The sequence below is a fragment of the Hemicordylus capensis genome, chromosome 3 (genome assembly GCF_027244095.1).
Source record: "Hemicordylus capensis ecotype Gifberg chromosome 3, rHemCap1.1.pri, whole genome shotgun sequence".
NCBI lineage: Eukaryota > Metazoa > Chordata > Lepidosauria > Squamata > Cordylidae > Hemicordylus > Hemicordylus capensis.
In genome coordinates, this window is record NC_069659.1 from 96,715,451 (window position 1) to 96,728,247 (window position 12,797).

Sequence of the window (12,797 nt, forward strand, 5' to 3'; positions counted from 1 at the left end):
ACAATATCGGGATGTCTTCCGCCTTTTGTGTGTGTGTGTGTGGGGGGGTAATCAGAGGGAAATGCTGACCAGCCGGCAGTTGTCTATGTAATTTCAGCTGCTGCTTCTTAATCTTCCCGAAGAGTTCAGAGAGGCCTTCAGTGCAGCCGGAGGCTGATACAAAGTGATCTCCTCTGAGTGCGCCCTTTCATTCGAATCCATAGAAGGCTGAGCATTTGACGGTGTCAATACCAATACCGGTATCAGTAACGGTCTAGTTTTGGGTCTCCACAGCAGCAGATGTCACATAGTTCGATGGTATTGATGCAGCCATTTTCAATGACTGTTTTAATGACAAGGCTTCCAATGGAGAGCCAAATCCCACAGGGCTGTGCGCGAGAAGCCCTATTTCTGCAAGCCTGTTTTGTCAACTTCTGACAGCGCAGACAGGTCTCGACAATGTGGGATTCCCCTAAGCACAAGAGCCACTCGGTGTGCATATCGGGGGAAAGGTTCTTCAATCCACAGCAGACACACTACTTAAGAGTTCTTTGTGCACAGCATACACTTCGAAAGCCAGCAAGCCACCACGCTCCGTCCCAGCCGGGATCGGAGCTCTGGGATGATGGGCTGGATGAGGGATAACCAATTATGATAACAAATTATGTTATGAGGGATAACCAATTGAGACTGAATCCAGATAAGATGGAGGTACTTATTGTGTGGGGTCAGAACTCAGGTGACAATTTTGATCTGCCAGTTCTGGATGGGGTCATCCATGCACTTCCTCAGAAGGAACAGGTATGTAGTCTGGGGGTGCTTCTGGATCCAAACCTCTCTCTGGTACCCCAGGCTGAAGCGGTGGCCAAAAGTGCTTTCTGTCACGCCAGCTGCATCAGTTTCTTGAGATAAACAAGCTCAGAACAGTGCTACATATGCTGATAACCTCCAGACTTGACTACTGCAAAGTGCTCTATGTAGGGCTGCCTTTGCATGTATTCAGGAAACTGCAGCTGGTACAGAATGTGGCACCCAGGTCATCTCAGAGAAAACATATTATTTCTATACTAACAAGAGCTACACCAGCTGCAGATAGGTTTCCAGGGAAAATACAAGGTGCTGGTTATAACCTATAAAGCCCTAAACAGTTTAGGCCCAGAGTACTTAAGAGAATGAGGCACTTCACATGACCTGTGCAAAGCACCAGGAGAGTTTGTGCAGGGAGAGCGGGCTTAGCCCGCTCTCCCTGCACACGAGCAGCCTCCAAGTCTTGGGCAGCCAGATCACCGGCTCCATAATGGAGCCAGTGGGGGCTGCGGGGATCAGGGGCCGCCCAGCCCCTGGAAGTCCCACGATGCCCCAACCAAGTGCAATGGACATCATGGAGAGACCCCCAAGACTGCGAGGCTTGTTTTATCCTCGTGTGTTGCCGCAGCACAGTGGCACACGATCAACTAAATTGGCTTAGTGGAGCACTCGCTCCATTACTCTCGTTAAAGGGGAGGGGTAGTTTGGGTGGTTTGCTGCCAGGGTCCACATGACTCCCATGGCAGATGACCAGGAGAAATCGGGCTGGGCTGATTTCTCCTGGTTGTGAGAATAGCCCCACTTTCTTCTTCGCTATGAATGCCACTGCCCATTGAGATCATCCAGAGAGGCTCATCTGCAGTTGCCACTGGCTCATCTGGTGGCTATGCAGAGACGGGCCTTCTCTGTTGCTGCCCCAAGACTCTGGAATGCACTCCCTGCTGAAAAAAGAGCCTCCCCGTATCTGACAACTTTTTAAAAAGCAGTTAAGATATATTTGTTCACCCAAGCTTTTAATTAGATTTGCAGTGTTTAACATTCTGTTCAAATTTAAATTATTTTAATAGTTTAACTTTTCAATTTTGTTTTAATTTGTACTGTTTTATTGTAAACCGCCCAGAGACATAAGTTAGGGCAGTATATACATACATGAAATAAATAAGCAAACATGAAGACACCATTACATCTACCCTCCAAAATAAAACTTGATGACTTGAGCTTCCTAATATTCATGGAAGGAGGAGGAGCAGGAAACAGTCTAATAGTAACAATGGAAAGGCTAGTGGAGGAAGCTGTGGGAAAACCTGACAAGGAATGGGGCAGCAGAAACTGTATAACGTTCACAGGAAGAGTGAGTGGAGTGAAGGCAAGGAGACTTGCTGAAGGCAATGTTATAGTGTAGGAAAAGGTTACATACTGAAAAGCAAGATTCTGAAGAAATCTTGGGTGGTGGAAGCTTGAAGTTCAAGAGTGGCTGTTCTTACAATGTAGCTGCATGAAGGTTTTAAGTTGCCAACCTGTAGGTAAATCAACTTGCAAATAGGCACCCAAGCTGCTGTGCAAGTTCTATATTTGTTCCTCGTTGTCTTTTGACCCTGGTTTTTCCTGTGGTGATCTTGGCACCTGTGTAGTGCAAACATCTCAGGAACAAAGACAAGATAGCTTAAGACAAAAAATAATAATAAAAACGAACACAATTCAACAATTTTGGTGCATTCTGTAGTCAATTAAGACATTTTCTTCACAGATAACTTAACGAACACCACCTTTCAATAATTTATAACAGTAAGAGACAAATGTAGCTTGCTTGTAATCAAATGCGGTTTTATTCACGCCATTACATCTTTGACTTCTAACAGTCTTAAGCAGAGATGATGACACATTGTGGTCAAAGTATTAAAACTCTTGGGGAAATAACATACACAACACTAACAGCAGAACATTTTCATAAACAGTATGTGTTTCTACAAAAATACAGGCCAACAGCCAGACTAACGAAGTGCCCATGTAGCAGGGCTGTGCAGTCATGTCAGTCTGCCATACCCTCTGTCACGCATTGTCAGAGGGAGAGCTGCAATAACCACCGCAGGGAGCTTCCAACAGTCAGAACCGCTGTTGTTGCAGAACTCTGGAGTTCCAACTTGTCTGTCAGACTCCATGCCCACTGCCCTTTTCTCCCCTTTCCTTTACCTGTAACTGGGTCTGGGTGGGGGCAGGGAAAAGGGCTCCCTCTTTGGTCTGGAGAGAGCTTCCCTTCTAGGGGCCTCAGGGGTCCTTACTCAGGGCCACTCAGGATCTAAAAGGAAAGCTGTCCTATTAAGTGCCTAAGTGACCTGGCTGCTTCTGGGATTACCTGGGCCACTGAGGCACCCAGAAAAACAATTTTAAGATCAAGCCTCAAGCTGGCAAGGCAGCTGGTTAAGTGCTCCTTCCAGAGCAAAGAATAAGCTAGGCAGCCCTGCCCTCTGCCCCTATACAGGTAGAGGGCAGGGCAGCGGGGTGGTAGTGTCCAACAATATGTTAGAGTTCTGCAATGACAGGACCTGACCCAGTCCCTTCCAAAAGTGCTACTGTTGGGTCATGTGTCATCTGAATCCAATATTTTCGGTCATGTACAGGCCTAGCATGCAACACCACTATAGAGGAATGATATTCATCCATCTTCCCTTCCCCTTCTGAAGGTGACTCTGACTCCAAAAAGTACATTACTGGGGGTCAAACAGCCCTCAAGGACATATTTTCAGACTTAGTAAGGAAGGGGAGATCAACAAAAACCAGCCCTCTACTGTTACACTCATCCAGAATTATCTACATGTGCACATTGTTAGTCTGGATGTCAGTCAGTTAAGAACTCAAGCTTTTCTCACACCGTAACTGCATCTTCACCAAATTTGCATCATTCATAATTCTTGAATTTCACAAGCTGCAACCCATCTTATAAGAAGGTTGGGCCTTATTAAAATGAGTTACAACCAAATAGGACTTCCTCAAAATAAGTGAAAAATGGCATAACCAAAAATGAAATTACAAGGCATATATCTGACTTGGGATATCCTGCTATATAGCACTTGACAAGTAAGTTTCCACCTTGGAAAGTGGAGAACAGCAGAAGAGATGATGTACCCATTGTTTGCTCCCATCACTGTCAATGGTGTGGTACACGGCACGCTGCCCTCTCCACTCATCTCATCACTCAAAGAGACAAGTGCAGGAAGAGGAATGGCACTAGTTCAATGGAATGGCTACCTTAATTTATCCTACCCAGCAATAAAACTCTTCAGTATTTATCACTCACATTAGGCAGACTCAAATGTCTTAGCTGTGCATCTCTTGCAACACTTACTGATGACATCAGATTTTGCAAAATAGTTATTAGTGAGGGTGTGGTATTATGTGGCTAGCTTGAAAACCTGATGGGTACTATTTAAAGCTATGACAACTTTACTTTCTTCTGCACAGGAATAATGGTCACGTACATGTAACTACTACAACTAGAGCATGCTTTATCACGAACAAGAGGTTTTTAGAACCTACTGCTGTACAGATAAAATGCTAAAAAAAATAATGTCATAACGTATACTCTTATATTTCACTCTCTAATATTTTAAGATCCTCGAGAAGATCTTGGGCCAGCATTTGTAGATCTACATTGCGGCTCTTTGACAGCATAACGATACGTGGAAATGGCAACGTGTCGCGCATTTCAGGAGCTGACTTGGTCAAAACCTCTGGCTCTAAAATCACAGACTGGAGAAGCCGCAGAACATGAAGACAAACTTCTGGATCTACATCTAGAAGTGGAGAAGAAAACCGTTTAGCTAAGCTAATTGTTAGCATTTACAAAGGAATAGAGTCCTGAAAGATCAGCTGTACAACCACTACACAAGGCCAACTTTCCCCACCTTCTCATTATGTTTGCCTTATTCTTTACTCCAAATGTAGCAAGTCCTATAAATGCTTATGGTATTAGTATTACTTAGGGGTGTGCATTCACTTTGCAACAAAAACAAAACAAAACTTTGAAACAAATGGCATCCATACGCTTCATTCATTCCTTTTAAAAAAAAACACACACCAATGTCACAAATGAGTTTTCATATTCATTTCATTTGTTTTTCCCAGTCAGATGCAGGAAGTGGAAAACAGAAGAAGAAAAGAGAGACTGACATTGGAGAGCTTACATCTTTAACTCAAAACACATTTTAGCAAAAGTGCCCAACTTTATGAATAGTCTTGAACTCTCCGATCACAGTGGCAAGGGAAAGCTGGAACTCGCTGTGCCTATAGGTTTGTTTGCCTGCTTTTTGCATTGCAAGTTCTTTCGCCTTAACAGCTGAATATTGGCAAGTTCCTCTGTGATGGTCTGTTGCTGTGCAAAAATAGTTCCATTCCCAATCACCCCTCAGAGTTCCTCAATCCATTGCAGACTGAGGATAGTGTTACCAAACCATTGCATACTATGTTTTCTTACCTTTTCTATTCCCTTGTACTTGGTAAGTTTAGCAGTTTGTAATTCTGTGACCTTTTGTATAATGATCTAGTATCAATTTTAACCAATTTTAAACATCCATTGTAGTTTAGAGAAAGATATTAGTTAAGAGCCTATGTGCCTTTTAAAACTATCTATAAAGTGCTTTTTAAATTATTTGTAAAATGAGGAAGCTTTTCCCATTTGTCTGAAATTTGGTGGGTTTGATCCCCAAAATGAGCAGTAGCCTGCTTGAAAAATTAATACCAGTTGAATGAAAAACACAAAATCACAGACAGTAGAAAAGCAGTTGACTCCCCCATTGAAAACTATGGGAAATGAAAACAAAATAACCAAAACATTTTTGCATATCGCTAAAAATATTGTAATAGTGAATTACAAGCTTTTAAATATTGGCCAACATTCAGACTAATACTGTATGTACAGAACAATGTTTTGTGCTCTCAAAAGGGGAGGGGTGATTTTCATTGACATACATGCCCCACTTTCCTCTGCAGCCTAGAAAATATGTCCCCAAGAGCCCCACAACCCTCACAGACATAATTTCAGGGAACACAGAGAGAAGAGGGAATCAATGAAAATCAACTCTCCCCATGAAATATTCTTCAACATGCACAATATTACTCTGGATCTGTCAGCCATTGCAGTTTTCAAGTGATGTACAGTACTGCAACACAAATTTGGACCACAACCTGGTGGGTTGAAAAAGCAGTACTACTGCTATTTTCTTTCTCTCTTAAAAGCCTTCAGCAGCAAGTTGTGAGGGTACTGTTGAGTGCTTAGAGGATGTTAAGGTTCATGCACATTTACTAGTGAACAAATGCCACTGAACAAAGTGCGGCATATTGCCAAGTTAATATGCACATGACTAGGCTGCAATACTTAATTCTACACTTCTCACCCAGGAATGGTTTACACATTCTTAGCTGTCAAACACAATTGTGAACAGTTCCCACCACAAAGAGCAATTCATCTTGCAGGAAAAGATTTCTGCATTAAAAAGAGAAGTCCACATAAGGTTGGGCCAAAGTATTGCCAACAATAGATTAGTGGGGAAACAGAGGGGGGGAAGGGGGTGTTGGGCACGAAATGCCTCCCAGCCCCTTTGCTCTGCGTACCTTTATTTTGCTTCTTCTGTTGCAACTTGCAAACACAATGCTCTGCCTCTATTCTCTCCTCTGTGCCATTCTGCCTCTGAATAGAGACAAAAGCACAGCATGGGAAGAGAGCGAGCATTGCTTAGGCAATGCAGAAATACTTGTCTGGTTTCCAGCCTCTGCTGCAAGAGTGCAACACAGCACAAAAGTTGACAAGTATCCCCAAATTACTAGGCAACACAGGAATGTGCTCCCTTCCATCATTAAGTGGGTGAACTTTAACTAAATTCACAGTCCCTCCCAGAAGCATCAAGCAACAGGGGGATTCCACAGCCTACAAATGAGGTTGCAAAATGAGAGGAGCTGTTCTGATTCAACCTCTGCAATATTACAAAACACCTCCACTATCCGTGAGAGAACTGACATGGTAAAAGTCTGCCCCTGGAACTTCCTACCACTTTGGGAAGTGGAGCATGAAATAATATTATATCTTGCCAAAGGAGATGTCAGAAATGTTCCCCCAAAGCTCAGAAACCTTTTTGGTGCTTTTAAAAAAACTATTAGTCATTTTAAAAAACACATTCCAGATATTTGTGTGTACATGTAATTTGGAACAGTGTGCAGGAGTAATTTAATGCTAACAGAATTGCAAGTGAGAAAGTTTTAAACAGTGCACTGAAAATCTACCTTAAATTCACTGACGTTCCCTAAGCAGACAGCATAGTGCTGTTTGATGTCACTAGAATTCAGCCACCAACAAAAGCAGCTGATGAAGCAGACAGTCACATGTTTCATTAACGGCATACTCTCAGATGAACCATTCTCTATAATGAGGTTTAAGTAATTGCATTACATCAATGCTAAATTGTTAATCTGCAATAGGCTCTAGAAATGTGGTGTGAATTCAATTGACACGTGCCTGTAACATTCTTTGGTCACTAGAGGCAGGATTCATTACACGGACAAGTAATGCATACCAAGTTCAAGTCTAATGTACCAGCTTTCTCAAGTTTTCATCACGATCGCATTTTAAAAACATTTCATACTAGCTAAGTTACATTATGGGCTGGCTGTGGACAATATGCCAAAGTTTAAAATCCTATCCACACTTATCTGGGACTGGGAGGAAATCTCACTGAATTCAGTGGCTTACATACTGGACAGCATCCCCTCAAAGCGTGGGCCATGCACACTGGTTCCATGCGACTGCAAAGCCTGCTGACACTGCTAGCGAAGTTGGAGAAGCTCCAAGGCTCCTAAGGATTGTGTCATTGCTATAGTGACCCTTCTTCCATCTTTCCCACTAGCAGTTTCAACTGGCTCTGCAGCTGCACAGAACCAGCACACGAGCCCCACTCTTCAATCAGCGGTACACTGTGCAGCATGTAAGCCAGTGGGGTTTGCTGAAGGTGACCCCAGAGATACTTTACTGCTAACTAAAGTGTTAAAAATAGTTTGTGAAGAAAAGTAATGTGAGGGGCCTGGCCTAGCAAAGGGTCTTCTCTGTGATGTGGCAGGAGCTATGCAGAGGGTGTGGGATGGTGCTTTGACAGGGAATTGCTCTGTGGGGGAAGATGGCAAGAGAGGAGAATCTTCTTCCTTGAAAAACTAGACTAGAGGCTAGTGTTTTGGGACACTTTTGTCTTCTCTCTTCTTTTTGTTTCCTTGTACTCTTGGTTATCTTATAAAATACCAGATCAGGGTAGAACAGCTATGTGGAAAATAATTATGCATCCTGCCCCGAAGAAAGAGTGGAAAATATCTTAGTAGTGAACTTAACTTCACATTACATTGTAACTGTGAGCCAGTACTAATACTTAAAACCGAAAATGAAATCTCTGAACCCTGAATATATTTGTGGTAAGAGAGGCCTTGCTCTCTCTCTCAACTCATGGGATGAGTTGTTCCCATGTTCCCAAGAAATACCTCACACTGTGCCAGATACAGGCAGGAGGGGAAACGTCTCATTTACATCCTAATGACAGATGATTTCAGCAGTGGAAAATGTTAATGTCTGCTGAGAGGAGGGCTCCACCAGCCTGCACCATCTGAAGGTTTCATATATTTCCCTTAAGTAATGCTCCAGACCCTGTATGTGTGGGTGGCTGTAAGCTGAGAGTCATGTGAGTGTACATAAGGGACAGTTAAGCAGAAGACACCGTAGAGGATGGTAGAATGTAGAATCACAAAAGCAAGAACCTCTGAAGGAAAGGCTTGACAAACAAATTTGGGAACCTCTAGTACATGCTCTCATCTATTCCATCAAATCCTGCTTGAAAAAGAACTCAGCTGCCTTGACTCGGGAGCCTTGTCATTAGTCAAGGCTCAAAATCAGAAGATCTCCTCTTTAAAGATACATTTCTTAAACTGCAAAAACTGTCCAAGTGACCTAACTGGATATGCTCAAGGATGTATTCTGTGCTAGTGTCACTTATCACGTTGCAGTTCAGTTTGTCCCCTCCCATGGACACTTGACTTAACATTTCATATGGGCTAAAAGATATTTTAATTTGGAGATCGTTTTTAAAAACTGAGGTTAAGCAGCTTTTAATTTTAAAATAGTGCTTTTTATTACTATTATAGAGATTTTAGTTACAGCTTTTATCAAACTATATTTTTACCACTGCTAAATGCTCCAAGCCTTCATGATGGAGCAAGTTAGATACTCAACAAACTAAGTAAAACACCACAAGCTAAAAGTTAACAAACTTGCCTATCCAAGGTACACATGCTGAAAGCTGGAATGAGACCTTGGTGTGGCGGAGGGTCAGAAAAGAGGACAAACTTTAGACTTATCTTTCCATCAGCAGCTGCACAGTTAACGCCTTTGTGTTTTTAGAAGATGGCAACACATTTAATTAAACATTAGATTACATCAAATATGTAATTCCAAGCAAGAACAACTTCTTTGTTCTAGAATTTTGAAGGGCATAATTTGGATCCTTAATTTAAAGAACATTTTAATTTAACTACCAAAAAAAATCCCAACCAACCCCTGAAGTTGATTAATTCAAGATTCTATGTATGTCCTGAGCAGCAAATCTTATTAATATATTTTACTTCCTAGCAAATGTGGATAGAATTGTAGCTGATATGCATGAAGAAATGCGTGATGTTCTATATGCTTTAGAACAATCACAATACAAGTTTCTTTAGAAAGATTAAGAGGTTGTTAATTAAACAACACATTTACTGAAGTTCTGCAGCAATTTTAGTTAAAAAGGGGTTTGCATGTATGTAGGACAAGGCCACAGGTAGGCAAAAAAGCAAGGTTCTGCAAAAACACAGAGGCTGGCGTGTCCAAACTTGTCAAACTCAACCAGTGCACCAATGGGAGCATTAAGAATAAAACTCAGATCACCTGCATCTTTTTCTCATACACCAAAGCTCCTTGGTTTGATTACTGTTATACTTAGCTCATAAACTAGTTTTCTCCTGAATATTTACTTCCTTCACTACAGTACTTAAAGATGAATAGAAGATTGTCTACATATGTAAACAGCATTTCTTTGATTGTTTTGGTGACTATACACGATAGTACAACTCAAGAGATTCAAATATTGGTGTCCACTGCCTGCCAGTTTATAACTGAAGAACATCAGTGGTATTTTTGCCTATGTCCCACAGCAACATTCAACTACACGTCCTCTGCCATTTATAATCAGAAAAGATACACACATAAACATCCATCTAAACTTCCAAATTCACCTGCTCTTTGTATCAAAGGTTTTCTACTTGTGGGGAGGGCCTCCATATGCAGACATGAGGTATTCAAGTGAGATTCCCTTCTTTCCACCCACTGCAGTCTCTCCCTCTCCCTCCTCAACTAACACACAAACACACACACACTGTCTCTCTCTCTCTCTCTCTCTCTCTCTCACACTCACACACACACACACACACACACACACACACCCCATCTCGCCTTGATTCTTCTTCTACAACCCATCCTCCCATTCTCTATTATCCACCACTTCCTTGTTCTTAAAATATGGCTTTCTTTGGCATATTAAACACAGTGCTCTAAATCTCGCATAACTGCAAAGAGATAATTTACTATTATTGCCATATTAACTAAAAGATGCATATTAGGATAACTGTAAGTTTCATATATAGAGATATTGCATCTGTTTTCCAGCAAAAGCATTATCTGGTACTGTATTAATACAATTCTTACCGTTCAGAAGCCACCAGAGTAATGGGAAGAACCCAGGGCTTTCACTGATGTACTTCAAGCCTTTCACGTTGATACTTACATTGTATAAAGACATCAGCATTAGCCTGTAACAAATGTTGAAGGTGACTGAATGTGCAGATTTCATCTCACTGCAATAACTGTAGAACTTGTTCACAACAAGTCTCAAAAGGTTTAATGCATTCCCGACATTCAAAAAAGCAAAGGCTGGGTGCATCTACCTACATTAATATAATCCTATGTGTTCTTTTTATTCATTTTAATCTACAGATGAGCATTGTAATAATGCAGTGTCAGGAAACCTGACGGCAGTTAAATCCCATTGAACTTGCTGGAAAGGTTCATGTGAGCACAGCCTTCAATGATCACACAACACATTCAGTGAAATCCTCTTAATTGGGACTCCCTAGTGGACAGCCTATCATCCTGATTAAGCTACTTGCCCTGACAAACAGAAAAGGGCACTTTAAAAAATTAGCCTGAGACGGCTTAATTTAAAATCCTGTCACACAAGTGCAAATCCCAAGACAATTTTACCCTGTTTCACTTCATTCATTCTCTTGATAGCTTCAACACCTTTATTAAAGATCAGCTTCTTTCTCTGAACGCCATAGACCTTTTAGAAACTCACATAGACCTTTTAGAAACTCACCCTGCACTCCCTCCACTACCTAGATCCAGTGGATATTTTTACCAACAAAGCTGTAGTTCTGTCTCAGGTACACTAAAGCAGTCCTCTCACATTAGCAGGTTCATATTAAAGGTTCAGCTCAAAGATTCCAATAAAAGAGGTGCCTCATTCCTAACACTCCCTTGGAAAGAATGCTATTCCAGATTCCAGCTGCATCAGACCCTAAGTAAAGCATTCTAATCATATCTTGCATTATTTTATTCATTTATCTGTAATATTTATATACCAACTGATATGTGCCTCTCTGGGCAGTGTAAACAATTTAAAAAACAACAAATACAAAAAACAAAGCAATTTCAAGGAATAAAACGTTAACAATCTCATAGGATTAAATAGTTAAATAGTTAAAAGTTAATTTCAGTTAAAAGCCTGAAAAAGCAGGTGTCTCGAGGGTCTTCCTAAAACCAATCAGAGATGGAGATGCTCTAATTTCAACATGGAGCATACTCCAAAGTCGCGGGGCAGCCACAGAGAAGTCTCGGTCCCAAGTCGCCAGCAAACAAGCTGGTGGCAACCATAACTGCATCTCTCCAGATGATCTTAATAGGCAACAGGGTACATGACAGAGAAATTGCTCTCTCAAGTACCCTGGACCCAAGCTATTAAGGGTTTTATAGATAATAACAGTACTTTGTATCTTGCTCGGAAGCATATCAGCAGCCAATGCAGTTCTTTTTAAATCAGTGTTATATGGTCCCTTCGGTTTGTCCCAGAGTCCAGTCTGGCGGCCGCATTCTGTACCAATTGTAGTTTTTGGACTACGTACAAAGGCAGCCACATTTAGAGTACATTACAGTAGTCAAGCCTGGAAGTTACCAGCATATGCACCAGTTTTAAGGCCATTTGCCTCCAGAAATGCGTGTAGCTGTCGTATCAGCTGAAGCTAATAAAAAGCACTCCTGGCCACTGCCTCAACATGAGAAACCAGAGAAAGTTCTAGATCCAGGAGCACTCCCAAGCTACATACCTTATCTTTCAGGGGGAGTGTAACCACTGTTCCTCTAAAGCGTGCACATGTGCTCACAAGTTTTTGGATGTCCACTCAGTTCATTTTAGATCCCGCTCAGGTTAAATCAGGAAGGCCCCATTCTGAATATACGTGTGCATGCACTGGCTTGATACTGCCGCCCAGAACAAAACTCATTCAGCACAGAGATGAAAAAAATTAGAGGGACCACTGAGTGTAACCCCATCCAGAACTGGCAGATCTAAACCATCTCTCAGGTCCACAGCAGCACCTCCATCTTATCTGGATTCAACTTCAGTTTGTTATCCTGCATCCAGCCCATTACCACCTCCAGGAAGGCATTTAGAGAAGTTATGCCATTTCCTGATGAGGTCAATATAAATACTGTTAACACCCTTCATAAAACCTCCTGATGATCTCTCCCAGTGGTTTCATGTAGATGTTAAAGAGCATTGTAGACAGTATGGAGCCTTGTGGAACTCCATACTTTAGTTCTTGCTTTGCAGAATAATAGTATCCAAGCAACACCATCTGGAATCTACCGGAGAGGTAGGAACAGAACCACTGTACAA

General features: G+C 41.8%; 1 protein-coding gene across 8 annotated transcripts in view; it reads right to left on the minus strand.

Moving 5' to 3' along the window:
• Positions 1-2,589: 2,589 nt before the first annotated feature.
• The window catches only part of HSF2BP (heat shock transcription factor 2 binding protein), a 55,918-nt gene continuing 45,710 nt past the window's right edge, over positions 2,590-12,797 (minus strand). For 4 of the 8 annotated variants that reach the window (XM_053306061.1, XM_053306060.1, XM_053306059.1 and 1 more), the window contains exons 7-10: positions 10,550-10,653; positions 7,060-7,196; positions 6,394-6,469; positions 2,590-4,577 (exon numbers count right to left, since the gene is read on the minus strand). In XM_053306061.1, the coding sequence (XP_053162036.1) occupies positions 4,369-4,577; positions 6,394-6,469; positions 7,060-7,196; positions 10,550-10,653 (526 nt within the window). In that variant the 3' untranslated portion in view covers positions 2,590-4,368. The remainder of the gene's footprint in view (positions 4,578-6,393; positions 6,470-7,059; positions 7,197-10,549; positions 10,654-12,797) is intronic. The other 4 variants (XM_053306064.1, XM_053306063.1, XM_053306066.1 and 1 more) reach the window with 3 other exon arrangements.